Source organism: Chroicocephalus ridibundus, chromosome 11 (genome assembly GCF_963924245.1).
Source record: "Chroicocephalus ridibundus chromosome 11, bChrRid1.1, whole genome shotgun sequence".
NCBI classification, from domain to species: Eukaryota; Metazoa; Chordata; class Aves; order Charadriiformes; family Laridae; genus Chroicocephalus; species Chroicocephalus ridibundus.
In genome coordinates, this window is record NC_086294.1 from 13681699 (window position 1) to 13700140 (window position 18442).

Here is an 18442-nt window from a genome sequence, read left to right on the forward strand (position 1 = left end):
GCCTCCGTCCCACAGTGCCTGCTTGCCCTGCATGTGCCATCCTTCATCTTGCCCACGCCAGGCGCCTGCCAGGATCCAGGCCGTTTGTCTGTGTCTTCTCCAGCCAAGAGCTCAAGAAGGGCAATTACGCACTAGCAAGGAGCCAGCCTGGTCCCTCACAGCCTGCCAACCCCCAGGGCTGCAGGGCACAGCGCCGGTGCTAGTGAAGAATCATGCGGGTGGACGGGGCGGTTTGAGCCCTCATGGTGTTGGCAGCTCACTGGGTGTCCCTCCCTGCGAGGCACCCAGCTCCCCAAGACCTCTGCTTGTGCCGCGGGGTGACATTGACATATTGACAACCTCAATACACATTCAGAGCAGTCAAGTGTACGGCACCGAGAGCCAAACCCACAGCAAACACCGCGGGCTTAAAGAAATGTAAATATTTTTAAAGTTCCCCTTAAGGTTTTTCTTTTTCAAGTAGACAAGAATCCTGCCTCATTTGGAAGCGCCGAGCTCCCAAAGCCACAACTTCATACAGCAGTGAAGCAGCACTGATTGAACTCCCGGCCACCCATTAACTCACACTGCTGGTTATTGCCCTGCACTTGGAGATACTTCCCCACCAACATAAAAAAAGCCAACTGATGGAGACTTGGGGTGAAGTTACACAAGCCAGCTGACCAACCCCACAGTTCACCCATGAGAGGAGAGAGGACCTTCTCTCTGTACTTCCCCACTGCTGGGTGCCATCCAGCCCTGGTGCTCAGCAGGTTATTAAGCACAGCCTGGGATCTGCTGGGATGTCCAGTAGAGCTGAATGGTTTTCTGAGAGCAAATCAGAGCAATGGGTCCAATGCACTGGACTTGACATCTGGGACCACGGGAGGGATGGAGTTAGCTGGTGGTGAGCTCTTCAGGATATGATCACAGAATCATAGAATGGTTTGGGTTGGAAGAGACCTTAAAGATCATCTCATTCCTCCTCTCCTGTCCTGGGCAGGGACACCTCCCACCACACCAGGGTGCTCCAAGCCCCGTCCAACCTGGCCTTGAACACCTCCAGGGATGGGGCAGCCACAGCTTCTCTGGGCAACCTGGGCCAGGGGCTCACCACCCTCACAGCAAACAATTTCTTCCCAATATTTAAATTAAATCTCCCCTCTTTCAGTGTAAAACCATTCCCCCTCCTCCCATGGCTCCCCTCCCTGATCCAGAGTCCCTCCCCAGCTCTCCTGGAGCCCCTTGAGGGACTGGAAGGGGCTCCAAGGTCTCCCCGGAGCCTTCTCTTCTCCAGGCTGAACCCCCCCAACTCTCTCAGCCTGTCCTCACAGCAGAGGGGCTCCAGCCCTCCCAGCATCTCCGGGGCCTCCTCTGGCCCCGCTCCAACAGCTCCGTGTCCTTCTGCTGTTGGTGCCCCAGAGCTGGAGGCAGCACTGCAGGGGGGTCTCCCCAGAGCGGAGCAGAGGGGCAGAATCCCCCCCTCGCCCTGCTGCCCACGCTGCTGGGGATGCAGCCCAGGCTGCGGGGGGTTTCTGGGCTGCCAGTGCATGTTGCTGGCTCATGTTGAGCTTCTCATCCACCAACACCCCCAAATCCTTCTCCTCAGGGCCCCTCTCCATCCCTTCATTCCCCAGCCCGGATTTGTGCATTGAGGTTGCCCTGACCCATGTGCAGCACCTTGCACTTGCCCTTGCTAATGATGAAGCAGATCCCACACAGCACTGTGCATGGAATACCGACTGCCCATCGCCTGATCACTGCTGCATCTTCAGTGGGAGGCAACTGTAAGAGGACAACAGACATGCAGGACCAGTCAGCGCGCTGGGGATGTCACTGGCACTCGTGTTTTCACAGCTCCTTTTATGCCCATCGAAGCGCATTCGCATGTACTCTTCCCGAGGGGATCGCGCAGGCACAGCACAGCGTCTGCTCCGGGAAGGCAGCATAAACACGCATCATTTCTAGTGCTCTCCCAAAATTAAATAAAGTAAATACAGAACAATGCTCTGCATTTAACCCCGCCACAAAATTAAGCAACTGCTTCTTATTTTCTCTCTCTCAAAAAAAAAGAAAAAGCAGATGCATAGGAATATTTATAAATAGAAAATACTAAAAGAAACAACAAGCATGCACAGCTAGCAGTATCATAAGAGCAGGGCACGTGGAGGTTTGCAGAGCTTGTGCCCCTGGTGAGCAGCTCCGGGCTTTCAGGAGCAGAGTGGGCTCTCCTCGTGCAGTGCCTGCAGAGCGCGTCTCCTGCAGGAATTCGCCCCAGTAGGAAGCCATTTTTTTTCCCTTTTCTAAAAAGCATATTATTCTCCCTAATCCCCTCTGGACAAGTCTCATTTGTGATGCCTTTGTACATCCTCCACATAGCACTGGGCTTCAAAAAATACCGGAGACCCAATATCGGCACCTGTCTCAGTCCTTTCATACTATTTCAGCAGGAAAAAGAGAATTTTAAAGAGACTCCAGTAAACGGCCCTTCTCTCACCGTCCTCTGCCTCCTCAGTCACCACAGGAGGTTTGGTCCCAGTGCTGCGAGCATCACCCCCACGCTGGGGATAACGAGGGGAGATGCGACCCACCAGCTGTAGCACTGGACCAACACCCCATAACTCACCACCTCCTTTTCCCAAGTCATCAGCCAGTGAACTATATCTGCACAAGCACAAACCAATTTTTTTAAAATAAGTTTTCCCAATTATTTTCCCCAGCACCTTTCCCAAAATGATGACCCGCCTCTCTCCTCTCCTCCAGGGAGAGCAGGACCAACAAGCAGCCCCCTCCCCAGCCAAGCAGATACTCTGATGCTATGGAACAGACTGGAAATCCCCCAAAGCCAGCGGCGGCTATCTTATCTGGAGCCTCATTAGGATTTATGGAGTGCTAGCATCTCACACCAGGCCAATAAAATAAAGCACATTAAGGCAACCGTTGTCCTGAGCCAGTTGGCGTTGGAAGCCATGCAATCTCATTTACTAAGCAAGATTACTCGCAGTGAGAGCAGTTGACTCGTGAAACACACATAGTGTTATACTTTCCCTCCCCGGAGATGGAGCACAGAAGCGTGTCAGGGCTGCGAGATCCATCGGTGCAGAGCAAACCTTGGGGGGCAAAGTCCCCCGTGCCTCGCCATGCGCGTCCCGCTGCCCACGCAGGGATGACCCCGCACGCCGCAGAGACGGCCCAGCTCAGAGCTGGCTTTGCTCAAGCCATCTCTAGAGTTGGGCCAACACCACAATCGGCGCTTAAGCGAAGGGATAATTTGTTACATTAACCCCTTTTTTGACTCTTTTCCCCAGAATCCTACCCCTGTAGCATCACCCGTGTCAGCACCCAAGCAGGACTGAGCTGGGGACACGGTTCCTCCTCGCTGCCTGCACAGGGCTCGGCACAGCCATCGGGGAGGAGAAATTAGTATTTATTCTCCCCGCAGTTTTTACTCAAATTAACAAAAGGTACCTATTCAGGCCAATCCCACCCACACAAAAAAGGCAGTTTCCTCTCCCAGATTGTCTTCGCTTTCACTCTTAAGAAAAAAAGCAACTGTAACAAAACACAACGCATCCCCTCAATTAATGAAGCCATTTTCCCAGAATGTAATGGGTTAAAACGTGCAATCCCATACAAGCCTACACAGACCGCACCACTCTTCTCTTAAATCAATGGTAGTTTGTTAAAGGCAAGTCTGGGGAAATTTTCTGTTCTGCAAGCGTGATCAAAAGGGCCTGATTAAAGCCCTCCAGAGGCTTTCAAGATAGTGTGACAAAATTCTCAGCTTTTAAACAAAGCAAGGCTGTTCTAATATCAGGAAGCATGCTCTGAGGCAGCAGATGATCTTACGGTAGCAATATCTTTGCAAACAGGAAGAACCGAGAGTTAAATGACTAACTAACAAAGATAAATTCCCCAAATCCTTGAAGCATTCTTTCCAGGGATTCTCTTCAGCTTTTCAAAGCATCGTGCCTTGAACTGACATACATTCCTTGCCAATCTATTTGCATTTTTCTAATTGCTCATAAAAAAGTTCAACGTATCAAGACATTATTTAGGTACGCTGCACAGCCCAGCAAATGAAAAGCACTGTTTATGCAGCATGGATTCATTTAATAGTGAAGAAAACAAGATGAAACTTAAGAGCATAAAAGGGAAAGAACCAGAGCACGAGCGTTATAATAGGCGAGACGCTTGAAAATCCTTTTGAATCCAAGTACTAAGGGATCCAGACCCAAATTTAGAATCAGATTCGTAGTGCAGATCCTAATCCAGGTCAAAGGCTGAGGTTTCTATACAAAGAAATGGCCGAGAATCAATGAAATCGGCTATGAATTTTAGAGTGACCAACCACGTAACCTGCGTGCAACCCTCAAAGAGCTGACTGAGAGAGGCACAGGTCGTTCAGACACTCACATCTGCCTCATTTTGCCGAAAGCTTGCCTTGCTCAGCCCAAGGGCACCCAGAACTCTGGCGGCACATCACACTGCCTGCCCCATTCACGATCCCCAAGAGCCCTCTTACCCTTTCTTCCAACGAGGAGCTGCAGATACACTGCTCCGCTACACAGAATCACGGAATAGTTTGGGTTGGAAGGGACCTTTAAAGGCCATCCAGTGCCACCCCCTGCCCTGGGCAGGGACACCTCCCACCACACCAGGTTGCTCCAAGCCCCGTCCAGCCTGGCCTTGAACCCCTCCAGGGATGGGGCAGCCACAGCTCCTCTGGGCAACCTGGGCCAGGGGCTCACCACCCTCACAGCAAAGAGTTTCTCACATCTAAATCTCCCTGCTTTCACTTTAGAAGGGCCCCTCTTAACTATTACATCTGCTGTTACTCTTCAACCTGCTTTATGCTCGCTCTGCCAGGTTGGGGAGCAAGGCCAGGGTGGGACATCCCGCCCAGGGGACCCCAGCTAACCCTTGATGTAGGTGTGCCTGGGAGCATCACTGCAGGCCCTCAGACACCGCACCATTGCATGCCACTTGGCAAACTGGATTCAACAGCATCAGAGAAGGTGTTTATGATTATTTCCATGAGATGTTTAGTGCTCAGCTCCCCTACAAAGCCTCCCCTTCTCAGAGGTCTCACAGCAGGAGCGGGGGCCTCCTGAACCCCTGGCTGGGGAAAGCCCTGGGCGCTTTGCAGAGGACGCGCAGGAGCTGCCCGGAGCTCTCCCTTTCAAATCACTATCCTCCTCAGCCAGGAAGGTGGGCTGATGCTTCATTTCCTATCAAAAGGAAAGCAGCAGCAGAGGTATCTCCAAAGAGAAGAAAACCCTCCAACACAAAAGTTTGGGTTCAGCTGGTGAGCAAACCTGAAGCTCCTCTCTTGTGGAACAGGCAGGTGTTAAACTCGCACAGGCCGCAGGGATTCATGCCTTGGCAACGTGGCTGCCTTCTCCCAGTTGAATTGCAACCGCTAGGTATTTTGCGGGGTTTAGTCTTTTGTATCAAAAGCTTTACACGAGTTAAAGGCTTCTGGGGAGCGTTTGGTGGCTCACGCTGAACGATGGCCCTCAGCCATGGCGTACTGGGAACCTCCCAGCTGAGCTTCTGCTCGTGGTGCCTGCTATAGAACAGACCCGGATTTCACTGTTCATGACAGTTTCTCTCCTAGCTGTGCGTTGCCCGTATCTGATAATTAAGAATAATTACTTTAAATAATCTTCCTTAACCTGGTATATTTTGCTTTCTTTACAGCTTGTACTGTAAAATGTCACTCGCACGTCATCTGCTATCAGTCCAACAACATGTAAAACCACTTAAGGCTTAACGGGCGTGAATTGGAGTTGCTCTGCTTGGCAGGAAAGATTGAGCGTGGCACGGGCCTTTGAGGCATCTTTATGATGTTTGGAAAATTCATTGGCTGAAATACTCTTGCACAGCAGTTGTTTGTTGTTTTGTTGTTTTTTTTTTTTAAAAAATAGAGCTGTATTCTCCCTGGTGGGAAAGCAGGTTTTACTCTAGGTCTCTGCTGGCTGGAAAAGCTACTCGAATGCCCCACTGCAGCTCAAGAGTTTTGCAATTGCACCAAGTCACCCAACGGATCCTGGCTTTGCTTGATGGTTTTTTGTAAATCCTGAAGTAGAAACCAAACACAACCTTATCTTCCAGGGCTTGGGGCAAGCGTGGCATTAATGGCTGTGGACAAATCCACCCCGTGAGCCAAGCTCTGGCCAGATAGACCGTGGTTCACTTGGGTACACATCCAGCAGCACCACTCCAACGACAAATCAGAGGAGTTTCTGTGAACATGTTTGTTTTAGCCTTTTTTTTTTTTTTTAATCAACGCTACCAGATCTCGAGAGATCTACTGTTTTCTTTCACACTCCAGCACCTGTGGTCACAGATGACTTCAAAAATAGAAACATTTTCACTAAGTGTTTAGGTATCTAAGAACCCTGAGTCGATGCGTTTTAAGAGCTCAGAAAGCAAACAACAAATTTGGTCAGAAATACTGTATTTAAGAGCACTTGTGCCTTCTAGGATCTGCCACGTGACTCCTGCAGACTTGTGATATGCACTTTCCCCCCAAGCTACAAAAAAAAAATAAATAATTGAATTGCAGTAGTCTGCACTAACTCCACACAATCCATGATGGTATATTTGTATTAAAATTAAAGGACTGATCTACCCCAACAGCAGGACCAGGCTTATCACCATCTATTGTGCTATACAGCAACAAAAAGTTTAAGAAAAAAAAAAAAAGAAAATTCCACTTATTTCCCTTGTACGCTTCCTACACGAACAGGGCTGTGTTAGTAAGCCTGCTACCTAACTTTATTCTCTTTTATCGCTGTATCAGGTAGCGTACAACCACGCACTTTTCCAAAGTAACTCTGAATACCTGTCCCAACAGGCAATCTTTCAATCTTCAAGAAGTCAGAAAATTGACATCACCATCATTTAAAAGTAAAAAAGAAAAAAAAAAGAAAAAAATGCCCAAACCACAAAAACCCCCTTCGTCCCAGCTCTAACCCCCCAGTCACACAGAGCCCCTTCTGCTTTGTTCAAACCTGGCAGAGGCCCACCCTGTTTTCAAGGGTGTGCTGGGTTTATTTTGCTAAACTCGCCCCAAGGTCAGACCTTGCATGAATGGACCTACATGAATCATCCTTTCCGCCTGCTTTCCCACTCCGGATTATCTGTGTGCTCGATTACGGTAATTAGCATTAGGCTTTCATTCCAGCATATTCTACCATTACTGCCTCCTGAACCAGCACAGGCATTTATTCTTCTCTTTCTGTTATTAAATAAAGCCTCCGTGATAGAATAACTTCAGCAGCAAATCTATCACATACATACTTTCCTTAGTTCTTGTCTGTAGTTCAGATTAACTGTTCAGTGCCAGCACAGCTTCAAGCGTAACCACCCAGATCTCTTGCCCCAGACCTTACAAGCACCAATCACTGGAAGAACAATGAGGACAAAAAAAGAATGACAGGCAAAACTATTTCCTTCCACTTAAAAAAATCATCCCACTTGATCTATTACATTCTAACAAATGTTATTATGCAACCAAATGAGAAACGGTAGCATCACTGAGTTCTACAAAGGCAATAAAGACACCAAAGGTCAGCAGAAGTCAGCTGGTTTTAGGATTCATCAGCACAGAGCAACTACTTCAGTCCGTTTGGGGGGTCTAAGCAGAAAGTGCATAATTTCCATTTAATAAACAATCAAATACATACAAGTTATATGTAAAAATCAGGAAAAAAGCTTCTGGAAAGCAAAGAGAAAACCCCGTTCCCTTCGGTGGCACCTCTGGTTCTCGCCTTCTCCGCCAACACAGGTGGAGCTCCCCGGGTAGCCACATGCGGCCCCAGCCCTGCCCCGCCAAGCTCTGCGGAGCCCCCCGTGCTCTGCCATCCCCCCCCACCAGAACAAGCCCCGCAGGCCACCCCAGGAGATCCTCCTCCGAGCGGGTACCCTCTGCACTCCAGTGGGATCACAGCAACGCGCTGGGGCATTTGCCGGCTGCCCCGACAGAGTCAACACGACAACTTTTACTGGAATTCCTCCCTCAGCAGAATTCCTTCTTGAGTGTCCCAGCCTTTAACAGGACATGTATTTGCTCAAATACAAAAGCTACTTAAGTTTAAAAGTCAACCTTAATTCAAACGATACCTGGATAATGGATTACAGACCAATTATTTCTCACCCTTCTTGTGTTACAGTTCCAAGACAACACCGAAAAATGCATTTTTGCTGCTCGGCTAGAGACTAGCGGGTAAACTAGTGTTGAAGCCAACAGATAAACTATAGTAAAAACTTTTAAAAAAATACTGGAATCAGTCCATTTTTTAATTATGTGTTTAGCCAAGTAATTTTTCTATGACTCTACAAGCAGCAAGTGCTTGGATTAACAATGGCAGAGTCGGGTTGATGACGACACTGACTGCTGGAGGAGCTGGACAAGCGAGTTCGGGTGATTAAACGCACTCAGCTCCTCTAGTTACACTAATGACTGATTATCTTTTAATCCCAGGCAAGGGGTAGATCAACTGTGATCCCACACAGAACCGCAGCGCTCGCTGATGTGGTTACAAGCACAACACAGAGAGCAGCTGAGTAAGTCATTCCATTTCTGCTCCTGAACCCTCGTTGCTGGTCAAAGGTGATGCTGGCCCGGCACTAAGCCCCCTTCCCACCAAGGGCAAAGAGTGCCCAGTTGTCAGCCTGCCCAACCAAGGAAAAGCAGCTGTCAGCTAACAGAAACTTAATTAAGTCTTAAAAGCTCTTTCTATCAAGTCATTAAGGCCAACTCAGATGTTTTGGATCATTCCCCTACCCCTATAAATATCACTAGGAGGAGGTACCATCAATTACATGATGTATTACACCCAGCGTTAGCTTACTGTAACCGTGGGTATAAAAGGAGTGGGTTTCTTTCCCAGTGCACAGCCTTGGGCTATAATTCCCATCTCAGCACTGTGCTGACAATGCACCAGCGTCACCCCTCTGTGCCCCAAAACCAGCCCAGCAAACTCCAGCCCCGCTCATCCGGGTCCCCCAGCAAATGCAAGAAGAAACAGGGTCGGGGGGGGGGAAGCTAGGTATAATAGCCACACAAGAAAGATGCCCTAAGCACACCCCCCAGATTTACATTTCTCTTTCCACACCTTTAATACTGAAGAACTGAGTACCCCAACTCCAGCCCTGGCCCCTCTGGGGCAATGCCCAGCAGCAGCTGTTCCCAGGCACTTGGGCAATCAGATCTTTGCCACTTAAGATTGATCAAACCACAGAGGGAAGTGACTGGCTTTCAAGAAGAATGGATCATTCCTTGATTTCATGAGCATATTGGGAACAGCTGCAAGGGATGGGCTCGACACCACCAGCTGCACCTGGAGAAACTCTGTGACCCCACAGGGGGCTCAAGGCTAAAGCAAGTCCTGGTGAGGCAAGTCCCATTCCAGAGCAGGACTGCATGATTGTTATTTTCCTTGCTGCCAAATCCATATTTTTTTTCAGGTTTATCCCTTGACAATACTGTCACAAGCCACTTTTGGGGACTACCTTCAGGTTTCCTTCCTGCCTCACGCCAGGCACCTCCCCCTGCCTGGTGTTCAGCCGCATCATGGTGCCTTCCTGGCAGCTCCAGTCACACTGATGCTTCATTATTTCCCCTCCAGCAGTGACACTTGGGTTTCAGGCCCCACAAACGCCAACATTAAGGAACTCTGCCCTCATTTAATCCAGTGTAATGACACTCAGAGAGGCTTTGGAGAAGAAGCTGCACTCTTCTAGGGTCCCCCCGGCAGACAGCAAAGCATTGCTCGCTGTGGCTCCTGGGGCAGCGACATCTCTGTGCTGGTATAGTGAGGGAGAGGTCTGGGGAGAAATTGTTTCTTGTAGCAGGCGCAGCACAGAGTAGAGAAAACCAACATATTAATGACCGAATAATTATTTTTTCAACCCCTACACAGATGAATCTGTATTCTGTAAGTAGGCAGCCAGCCTCTGGCACCCAGACCTGAATGTGGGTAGCTTTTGGATGCTGTGAATCCCAAACTACAACCTTTGAATTCCCACTGTAGGATGCTCGCAGAGCCATACAGCCCAAACACCTTGTGGCGCGTTGGTCCTCAACCCGCCTCGGGCACAGGAACCTGCATCCCTCGGGGAGCCCATCCCGCCGGGAGCACAGCAGCATCTTGGGCTCACAGCTGGAAGCAGCAGTCCCAGAGTCTGGTTCTGCCTCCCAGTGGAATTTCTGCTTTTCAAAACATGTTTGTAATTTAATGGCATTTTAATATAAAACCAATAAAATAAAAATAAAAAAGCACTTTGAAGGAGGCAGAAGTCAGCCAAAAGCCTCAACAATTAGGCTACATACAGCAAGAGGCTCCGTCCCTCCTGCAGCGACCCAGCCCAGGCAAGGGGGGAGCCCCCAGCCCCCTTGCCTGGATTTCAAGCTGAAAAGAACAGATTTACTGGTTAGACAATTACACTAATTGTCTAACTAGACAATTACAAAATAAAAGTGAATATGGCACCACACCAACCACACTCAGCCCTCTGCAAAGAAGCAGGGTGACACAAACCCACCACTGAGCAAAGCCCTGGCTCCTCGGGGAGCACCCCCAGCCCCTTCCTGCACCCCCATGGCCAGGAGCGGTGGCAGAGGCCAATTCCTCCCCAGTTTTAACATCTTCAGGTACTATTTGCAAAGCCAGCGAGGTCTCTTCTTGTGTTAAGAGACCAGAGCCCAAGCAGAGCCCCCTACACCCGTATTTATGTTCCCAGCGAGCCGTTCATCACCCTCCGGGAGCAGCCATTGTGTACAGAACATCGGAGCATCGCCCCTCTCTTCAGTGGGAGCAGACTTTTAAAAAGGATCTAATTTAAAAGGCTGCCCTGCTATGGAACATGAAATAACACCCCACAACTGCTACTTGTGTTACAGCTCCTTGTGATCCAAAGCAAAGACCGGCCTGATGAGAATTATCCTCACACCTCCCAGGTTTGCTGAATCAAAGAAGGAATTTGGCAAGCCACCTGTCTAGGCAAAAGCAGACTTTGTTGTTTCTTGTTTAATGTTAAACCAAACTTTTTTTTCAAACTAACAGGAAAACATGCTCCCTCTGCTAAATTACAATGTTCATTTTCACAACCGGAATGTTTTTACAGTCACTGAGAGGCGATTTTGTGTTTTGGTGTGATGCGTCCCACATTACCGGGGGAAGAAGAGGACTTACCCGTGGCCACGAGGCGCAGGCTGAGCCCCAAAAGCCGAGTGCCGCCCCTCGCAGCGCAGCCCCCCCAGCTGTGTGTGCACCGCAGCAGCACGGCCAGCCCCCCCGGCTGCTGCTCCCTCCACGTCCCAGCCTTTCCCGGGCTGGGATTTCCCTCCTCTCCATCCACCTCCTCCTGCTACTCCTCCAAAACTGGCTGGAACACTTGGGAAGGGACAGCCCAAAGTGAAAACAGAGCCATAAAGCTGTGTAATAGGCGTGTTCGAACTCAAACACAAACCGAGTCTCTTTAAAACACGCTCTCTTCCATAATTATTTCTTTAAAACTCAGAGTACATGTTTTCCCTTTTCTGTCACAGCTTTGGCAGATGAATGAAAAGACGGCAAACAGCTTGTATGCGTTACAACAATATTTTTAAGTTATAGCTCTTTTCAAAGCCTTTCAATCCTCGCAGTGTTTGCTCAGGCGCCGCAGCAGCTGCCCAGGAGAGCTCGGCAGTAACACACAGCCCCAGCAAGACCAGGCAGCTGTGGTGTCCAGCCCTTTCCCAGGGCAGCCCGCCGGCGATGGAAACACCAGTGCCCACAGGAACGTGCCCAGCTCGGGCACAGCACCTCATCCATCACTCCACCTTGCCACGCTCCTTCCTTGCACGGGGGACGCTTTGTTTTCATATATATCCACGCACAAAGCCTATTTCAAGCTAGCCGCGGTGTCTTCGCAAAGAAGTTTCCAGAATACATCTTGGTGAGGTTAAACTCAAGTGTGAGTGCACTTAGACAGTAATTACTACCAGCCCACAGGGACCCCATAACACAGCAGCCTGCGCGGAGGAACTTCTTGCTGACTTTACTCCTGCCTTCCTAAAAAAAAAAATAAATACCCCAACAGCCTGTGAACTCAGTCCAGGGCACAACTCCAAGCCCTCTGTAGTACTGAGCACCGAAAACTCCGACAGCGGATCTTTATGAATTAACATCCGAAAAAATAAACGCAGCGTGGAGAACGCTATCCGCTCTGCTGAAACGGTGCTGCGGTCAGAGGGGGAAAACCTTACTTGCGTGTATTTCTGTGTGTATACGTAATAATAGATAAGTAAAAAGACCCCAAACGCTGCCCCCCGCCGGTCCCGGGTACCAGCGGACCCACCCCGCTCCCATCCCCGCCGGTCCTTCCCCCCCCTACTCCGTCCCCGGCTCACCCTGGAGATGGTCAGGGGGGCGCTGAAGTCTTTCCCGCCCACCAAGCGAAACCCCCACGGCGAAGGGCCACGCAGGACCACCGAGTGGGACATGGCGAGGGCGGTGGGGCTCTCCCTGCCCGCTGCGGCTGCGGCTGCGGCTCCGGCTCCCACTCGCGATCGCGATCCGAATCGCTTCGCGCGTCTCCGAAACGCCGGGACGGGTCGATCCCGCCTCCCCGACACGCCCCGCCACGCGGGGCGTGTCGGGGAGGCGGGATCGACCCGTCCCGGTCGTCGTAGGGGGGGAGCTTTATCATGGATTTTCTCCCCCGAATGTTTTTACCGGTGGGTTTCGGAGCGAGCGCTCGCGGTAGCGAAGTCTGCGTTCGGCACGCGTTCGGCGCCTTCATCCTCCGGAGCGGAAGGAAAACGATGCAATGGGTCGGTAAACGTGTGGTCACAAACTGTTTTGTTCATCACAAAGCGGCAGGTTGAAGGAGAAAAGAGGAACTTGCGAGAAAATGGTCGGGTTGGGTTTAGAGCAGTTGGGAATCTTTCATTGTTATCGCTTGGGCGAAAGAGAAACTTCCAAGAAAATAGCTTGGGTTTAAAGCAGTTTGGGAATCCTTCATGGTTATCACTTGGCCCCAAAAGAAACTTCCAAGAAAACAGTCAGGTGGGTTTTAAGGCAGTTCGGGGCTTCTTCGTGGTTATCATTTGTCTAAAAGATAAGCTTCCAACAAAATAGGTTGGGTTTAAAGCAGTTTGTGAATCCTTCATGGTTATCACTTGGCCCAAAGAGAAACTTCCGAGAAAATAGTCAGGTTGGGTTTGAAGCAGTTTGGGAATACTTCATAGTTATCCCTCGGGCAAAAGAGAAACTTCCAAGAAAACAGGATGGGTTTAAAGCAGTTTGGGGATTCTTCATGGTTATATCCCTTGGCCAAACGAGAAAGTTCTGAGAAAATAGTCAGGCTGGATTTAAAGCAGTTTGGGAATCCTTCATGGCTATCACTTCGCCCAAAGAGAAACTTCCAAGAAAATAGTCAGGTTGGGTTTAAGGCAGCCTTGAGAAATAAAGGCTTAGGGGTGACCTTATCACTCTGTTACAGTATTTAAAGGGTGGCTACAAAGAAGATGGAGACCCCCTTTTTAGAAACAGTCACATGGAAAGAACGAGGGGTAATGGGTACAAGTTATCCCTGGGGAGATTCCAATTGGACACAAGAGGAAAATTGTTCACAATGAGAACAGTCACCCACTGGAATAATCTCCCCAGGGAAGTGGTGGATTCCCCAGCACTGGACACTTTTAAGATTCAGCTGGTGGACAGGGTGCTGGTCTATCTTGTCTAGACTGTGCTTTTGCCAAGAAAGGTTGTGCCAGAGCATCCTTGAGGTCCCTTCCAACCTGGTATTCTATGATGCTCCGATACAGTTTGGGAATCACTTGGCCGATGCACCCCAGCATCACTGTGTCTTTGCAGGGGTCTGTAGGGCAGCACCAGGCACTGCAGGGCATCCCTGCTTCCTCCTGGTACAGCAAATCGGTGACCATCAGGGCATGCAGAAGATGTCCACGCTGCGGAGGGTGTTTACTGTGATGGCTTGTAGGCATGCGGCGGTAGCTTGGAGGTGGGATGGGTGGGCAGCAGAGCCGCTCAGCATCTCCCCCAAAAGCTGAGAGCAAATCTCAAAACGTCTGTAAACCTCCCTCTCTTCCTGGAAAGGGCTGGGCTGGAATATCCCACTTCAAAAAACGACATAACAAAGGATTCATTGTTTGAAAAGTCCAGTTTCATCAAGTACCTTCTTGTTGCCCGGTTTCTGTGAGTTTGATTTATGTGCTTTTTGCGGTGCATGCTTTTTGCATGCATTTGCTCGTGACGCGGGAAGGTTTGTGTGACCGTCTCACCGCTGTGCCCGTGTTACCCGGGAGGCTTCGGCGTGGGACGGGGCTGGGAGCTGAGGCTTTCAAACACACTCCCGAGCTGTGCTGCAGCCTTGTGATTTAGCAATGTGAATACAGCGCGCGCACAGTGTTATGAACCCCAAAACACAATAACCTTTGTTTGCTTTGCTAGAAAGGTGCCTACACAGGAGCAGCTCGGCTGCAGCTGGTACCCGCAGAGCTTTCGCCCGGACTCTTTGTTCCACGCGAGCGTTGCCTCCATGGAGGGCGGCTCTAAAAGCTGACTTTTGCCTGTGCAACTGGGGATGAATCATACCTCCTCATTCCTGCATGATATCACCCAGCCTGCAGAAGTCTGGGAGTAGGCTGGCCTGAGGTTTCCTTGCTTGTGTTAGAAAATCCACCCAGCCAAACACTGAAATTTGCTTTGCTGGAGGCCTAGTTTACGTCCCACCTTCCCTGCTCTCGCTGTTTGGTGACGAGGAGCAGTTTCCCGAAGGACTGAGTTAAATACGCGCACAAATGCGGTGTGGCGGCACTGGCATCTCCTCCCTCAGGAGGGAAAAGAAAAAATCCTTTCATAAAAGAAACTAAGTTTGCTGGAAAGGAGCAGCAATACAAGCAGAGAAAAGGGAAAGAGCAGAGAAAAAAAATGGAGACCGCAGATCAGAGGAGTCAAACACTTTCTGCTGGCATTCAGCGGGGCTTCGTTACCAGGGTCGTTTCTAAATTACACTCAGGCTGTGAGTGACAGGCTCTGCCGCCCAGCAAACTGTCGGGGTTTTCGAAGTAATTCGCTGGCGTAGGTAACAGCTGATCAAAACGCAGAAATCCCCACTCTTAAAGTATTCATTCCAAAAGCTGATGGGAAAGCGGCTGGCTCCCAGGGACTTTCTCTTCAAGGCCTTTTGAACGCTCAGCCCAAGTTACCCCTCACATAACTTAAGGCTCGTCGAAAACTTAACCCAAGTAAAATACAATTAGAACTAGCCAAATTGGTATAAACTTGTAGGTGTGGTTAATCGAAATGAGACTATATTCCAAAATACATTAAATAAATAGATTCCTAACTACATTAAACTGAGGCAGTTTTACTCGGAGTGAAAATGTCTGCAGTAGAATTGCTCCTGATGGAAAGTGTCCATGTGTAGAGCAGCCCTCAGATTTCGGAACTCCATCAGGAATTAATTTGGCACTCCTCTATCAGCGATAGATGTTTTTTTCCCCAGGATTTGGGGAATGAGAACATTAGCTAAAGAGCTCCACATTTCACAGGTGCCTCATTTTCCTTCAGCTGCCCACACCTTTTCACATGTGCTTTCTTTGAGCAAAGCCAATACAATTTTGCAGCCTCCAAAGGCCCCAAGTTGTATTCTCACTTCCATCAAAGTAGGCTCGTAAGTTTCTGGTTTTCTCTTTGATAGCTTGAGAATCCTTAAATTATATTTTAAGTAATTTCCAAAAAGTAATTGGAGTTCTACTTTTGGAACAGAACTCAACGCAACCAACAGAAGATGTCCTGAACCCTGCTGTGGGAGCAAGCCTTAGCACCCAGCTAAAATACAGGATCTCCAACACGTTCTTTCTTCCACTGAGTGCTGAAACACGAGAGCAAGCTCTAACAAAGACCACACATTATTCAAAGGAGAGGTCAAACGTGTTCATGAATTCAATCTCATCACCCCATTTGCTTTATCTTCCCCCCTCCAATATTTTCCTCGGTGTTTGTTTCCAGTATTTTTCCACCCTGAAGTCTTATCACCTCTTTGTTTCTGTTTTGAATATTCCATTCTGGCTCTCCTTCGCTGCTGGTGACACTCTCGGTTTCCTTCCTTTGTTATCACAGACCGACTGGGTAAGCTACGGATATTCAGCTTTGTGTCCCATTTTGAATGAGCATGCAGGTTTTCCATTTGCCACCCCCCCAAAACGTCTAGCAGAGGTCCCACACTTATCTGGGAGGCCTGATAATAACCCCCCAATGCTGTTTTTGAACATCTGCCCACATGAGAGTGATTTCAAGCACCATTATGGCTTCATAGTTCTTCTTCAGGTCAGGAGATTTTCTTGCTCGACAAATTGCTGCCTTCTGGACTGTGGCTGTTTCTCCTTAGAGCAGTTTTAGGAGGCTGAAGTTACCCATGAGTCCTCTATAGCAGCAGGCTGGGTCTAGTGGAAGTAGATAGTATATCCTCTGACATTCTCACATCAGTTTAAGGGTGGTAAGTTGATGTATGGGTTGTTATGAACATTTTATTTCATGTTTTCCTTCTTATTAGAAGTTAGTCATTTGCAAATTGCTTCATAGACACAATTTGATTATCAGTCAGTGATAAATCGCTGTCCTCTTTGCACTGACCCCAGGCCCTTCATAAAAGATTTTCTTTTTAGATTGTGAAAAAAAACCCTGATAAAACCTTGTAAGTTCAATAAATGACTGCATTTGTCAGACAGATCTGCAAAAGGCTTGCTAAGATAAAGCTGCTTTGTTTTTCAGATTAAGGTAGAATTTAGTCGCGCTATAGATGGGTTTTTTTTCTGATGTGGGGCCTCAAAACATCTACCAGTAGAACTGTGATTGCTAGAGCAGGGGCATCTCTCTTGGTTGCGTACAGCTCAACTTGACAAGATGCTCAGTATATCATCACGCACTTTCAGCTTTCCTCCTGGAGGGCACAGCTTGGGTTTTGAACTGGCTTCATAACGTTCACGTGGCACTTATGACTCCCCGAAACCAGCAGCATCTTCTTGTAGAATCACCTGAATGTTTATGGAGTCCCCAGCATGAGTGCTGGCACCTCTGTTGTCTGGTAGTTACATCACCTACCTCTCCTTTTCTTGCTGGAATATGTGTCATTGCATGATTAACTATTCAACAAGGATATGTGACCTGTAACTGGGAATGTGCTGGGAGTTACAGTTTTCACTCATCCATCAGTCATGCCTAATTTGCCTTCTAGAAAGGGCACATTTGGAAACACTAATCCAGAACATCGAGGGAATGGCATCTGAAGAAGATGAAGTTGACAGTTAGGTATTTTTTGGCCAAAGACATAGATTAAAAGGCCATCTGAAGTGTGGAAAGGTGGTTATTTGGTACAAGTCCAAATGACTAAACTGCAAGAAGTTTTAATAAGGGTTCATTTGGTAGGTCCCTACTTCATGTAGAAAGCTAGTGAGAAAAGTATTAGCTGAACGTCTGATACATTCACACGCCTTTGGATGAAGACAGGTCTGTAACGTATTTATATTACAAAGACACCCCTCATATTCCTGCATAACGCAGAGATGACCTTTATCAACAGTGGGTTCTCAGTGGAGTCCACACAATGCCCGTTCCCCTCCCCTGGTCCTTCTCCTGCTGCCTTGGATGTCACCTTCAGCCAGACCTCGAGCCAGAGCTGGGCACGGCGCAGCTACAAGCAAGAGGGGACCCAGAGCAAGGCAGGTGGGAGAGGGCACTCGTGACCAACCAGCCCAAAGACATCCTTCCATTATACACCAGGAAGTGCAGCTCCCCATAGCGCTCACTGAAGTAGCAAACTCCTGTACGATAAAAGTTCATTTTGAAGTAACATTAATCATGTTCAAAAATACTTCTTGCAGCTTATTTACCCAGAGGTTCCAGATGGATGGCTTCCTGAAAGAGCTTTAGTTGCACTGACGTCTAATGTAGCAGATGTAAAATTCCAAACTCCCGTTAATTTTATCACCTGGGAATTTAAATACTTCTATCATTAAGGTAAAACAAAAATTTTTATAGCCCATCTGTTTAAACTCGTGGTGGTTACCCAAGGCACGAGATCTTTCCCTTTCAGCGTAGCTACTGTTGGAAATATTTTAAACTAACGTACATATATGTTCCACAGGATGTGCTTTTTAATCCATAAAAGCATCCATACTTAATTTTTAAATGAAGGTGGGAATCTAAGCTAGTTTCTTGGCTGCAGAGTGGAACAATCAGTAACGCCCCTTTAGAACATTTGTGAGCAGTTTAATACGGACATTTGATATTTAAAAGTAGGTTTAAGCGCCAAACTTGATGTTAGCTCATGGGTTGACCTTCCCAACAGCCGCACTCCTCTTAAAACTGGGTTTCAGATTCAGCGGCTCATGGTTTGTGTTTGGAGCTCGTTTGTTGTGAACAGTCATTCGGAGGTTCTAACG

At 48.6% G+C, this 18442-nt stretch overlaps 1 protein-coding gene across 1 annotated transcript in view; it reads right to left on the minus strand.

Annotated features, from left to right (window-relative positions):
• Positions 1-12597, minus strand: part of PDLIM4 (PDZ and LIM domain 4) — a 56272-nt gene extending 43675 nt beyond the window's left edge. Inside the window, exon 1 of the mRNA XM_063349388.1 lies at positions 12383-12597. Coding sequence (XP_063205458.1) covers positions 12383-12475 — 93 coding nt within the window. The 5' untranslated portion in view covers positions 12476-12597. The remainder of the gene's footprint in view (positions 1-12382) is intronic.
• Positions 12598-18442: the final 5845 nt, after the last annotated feature.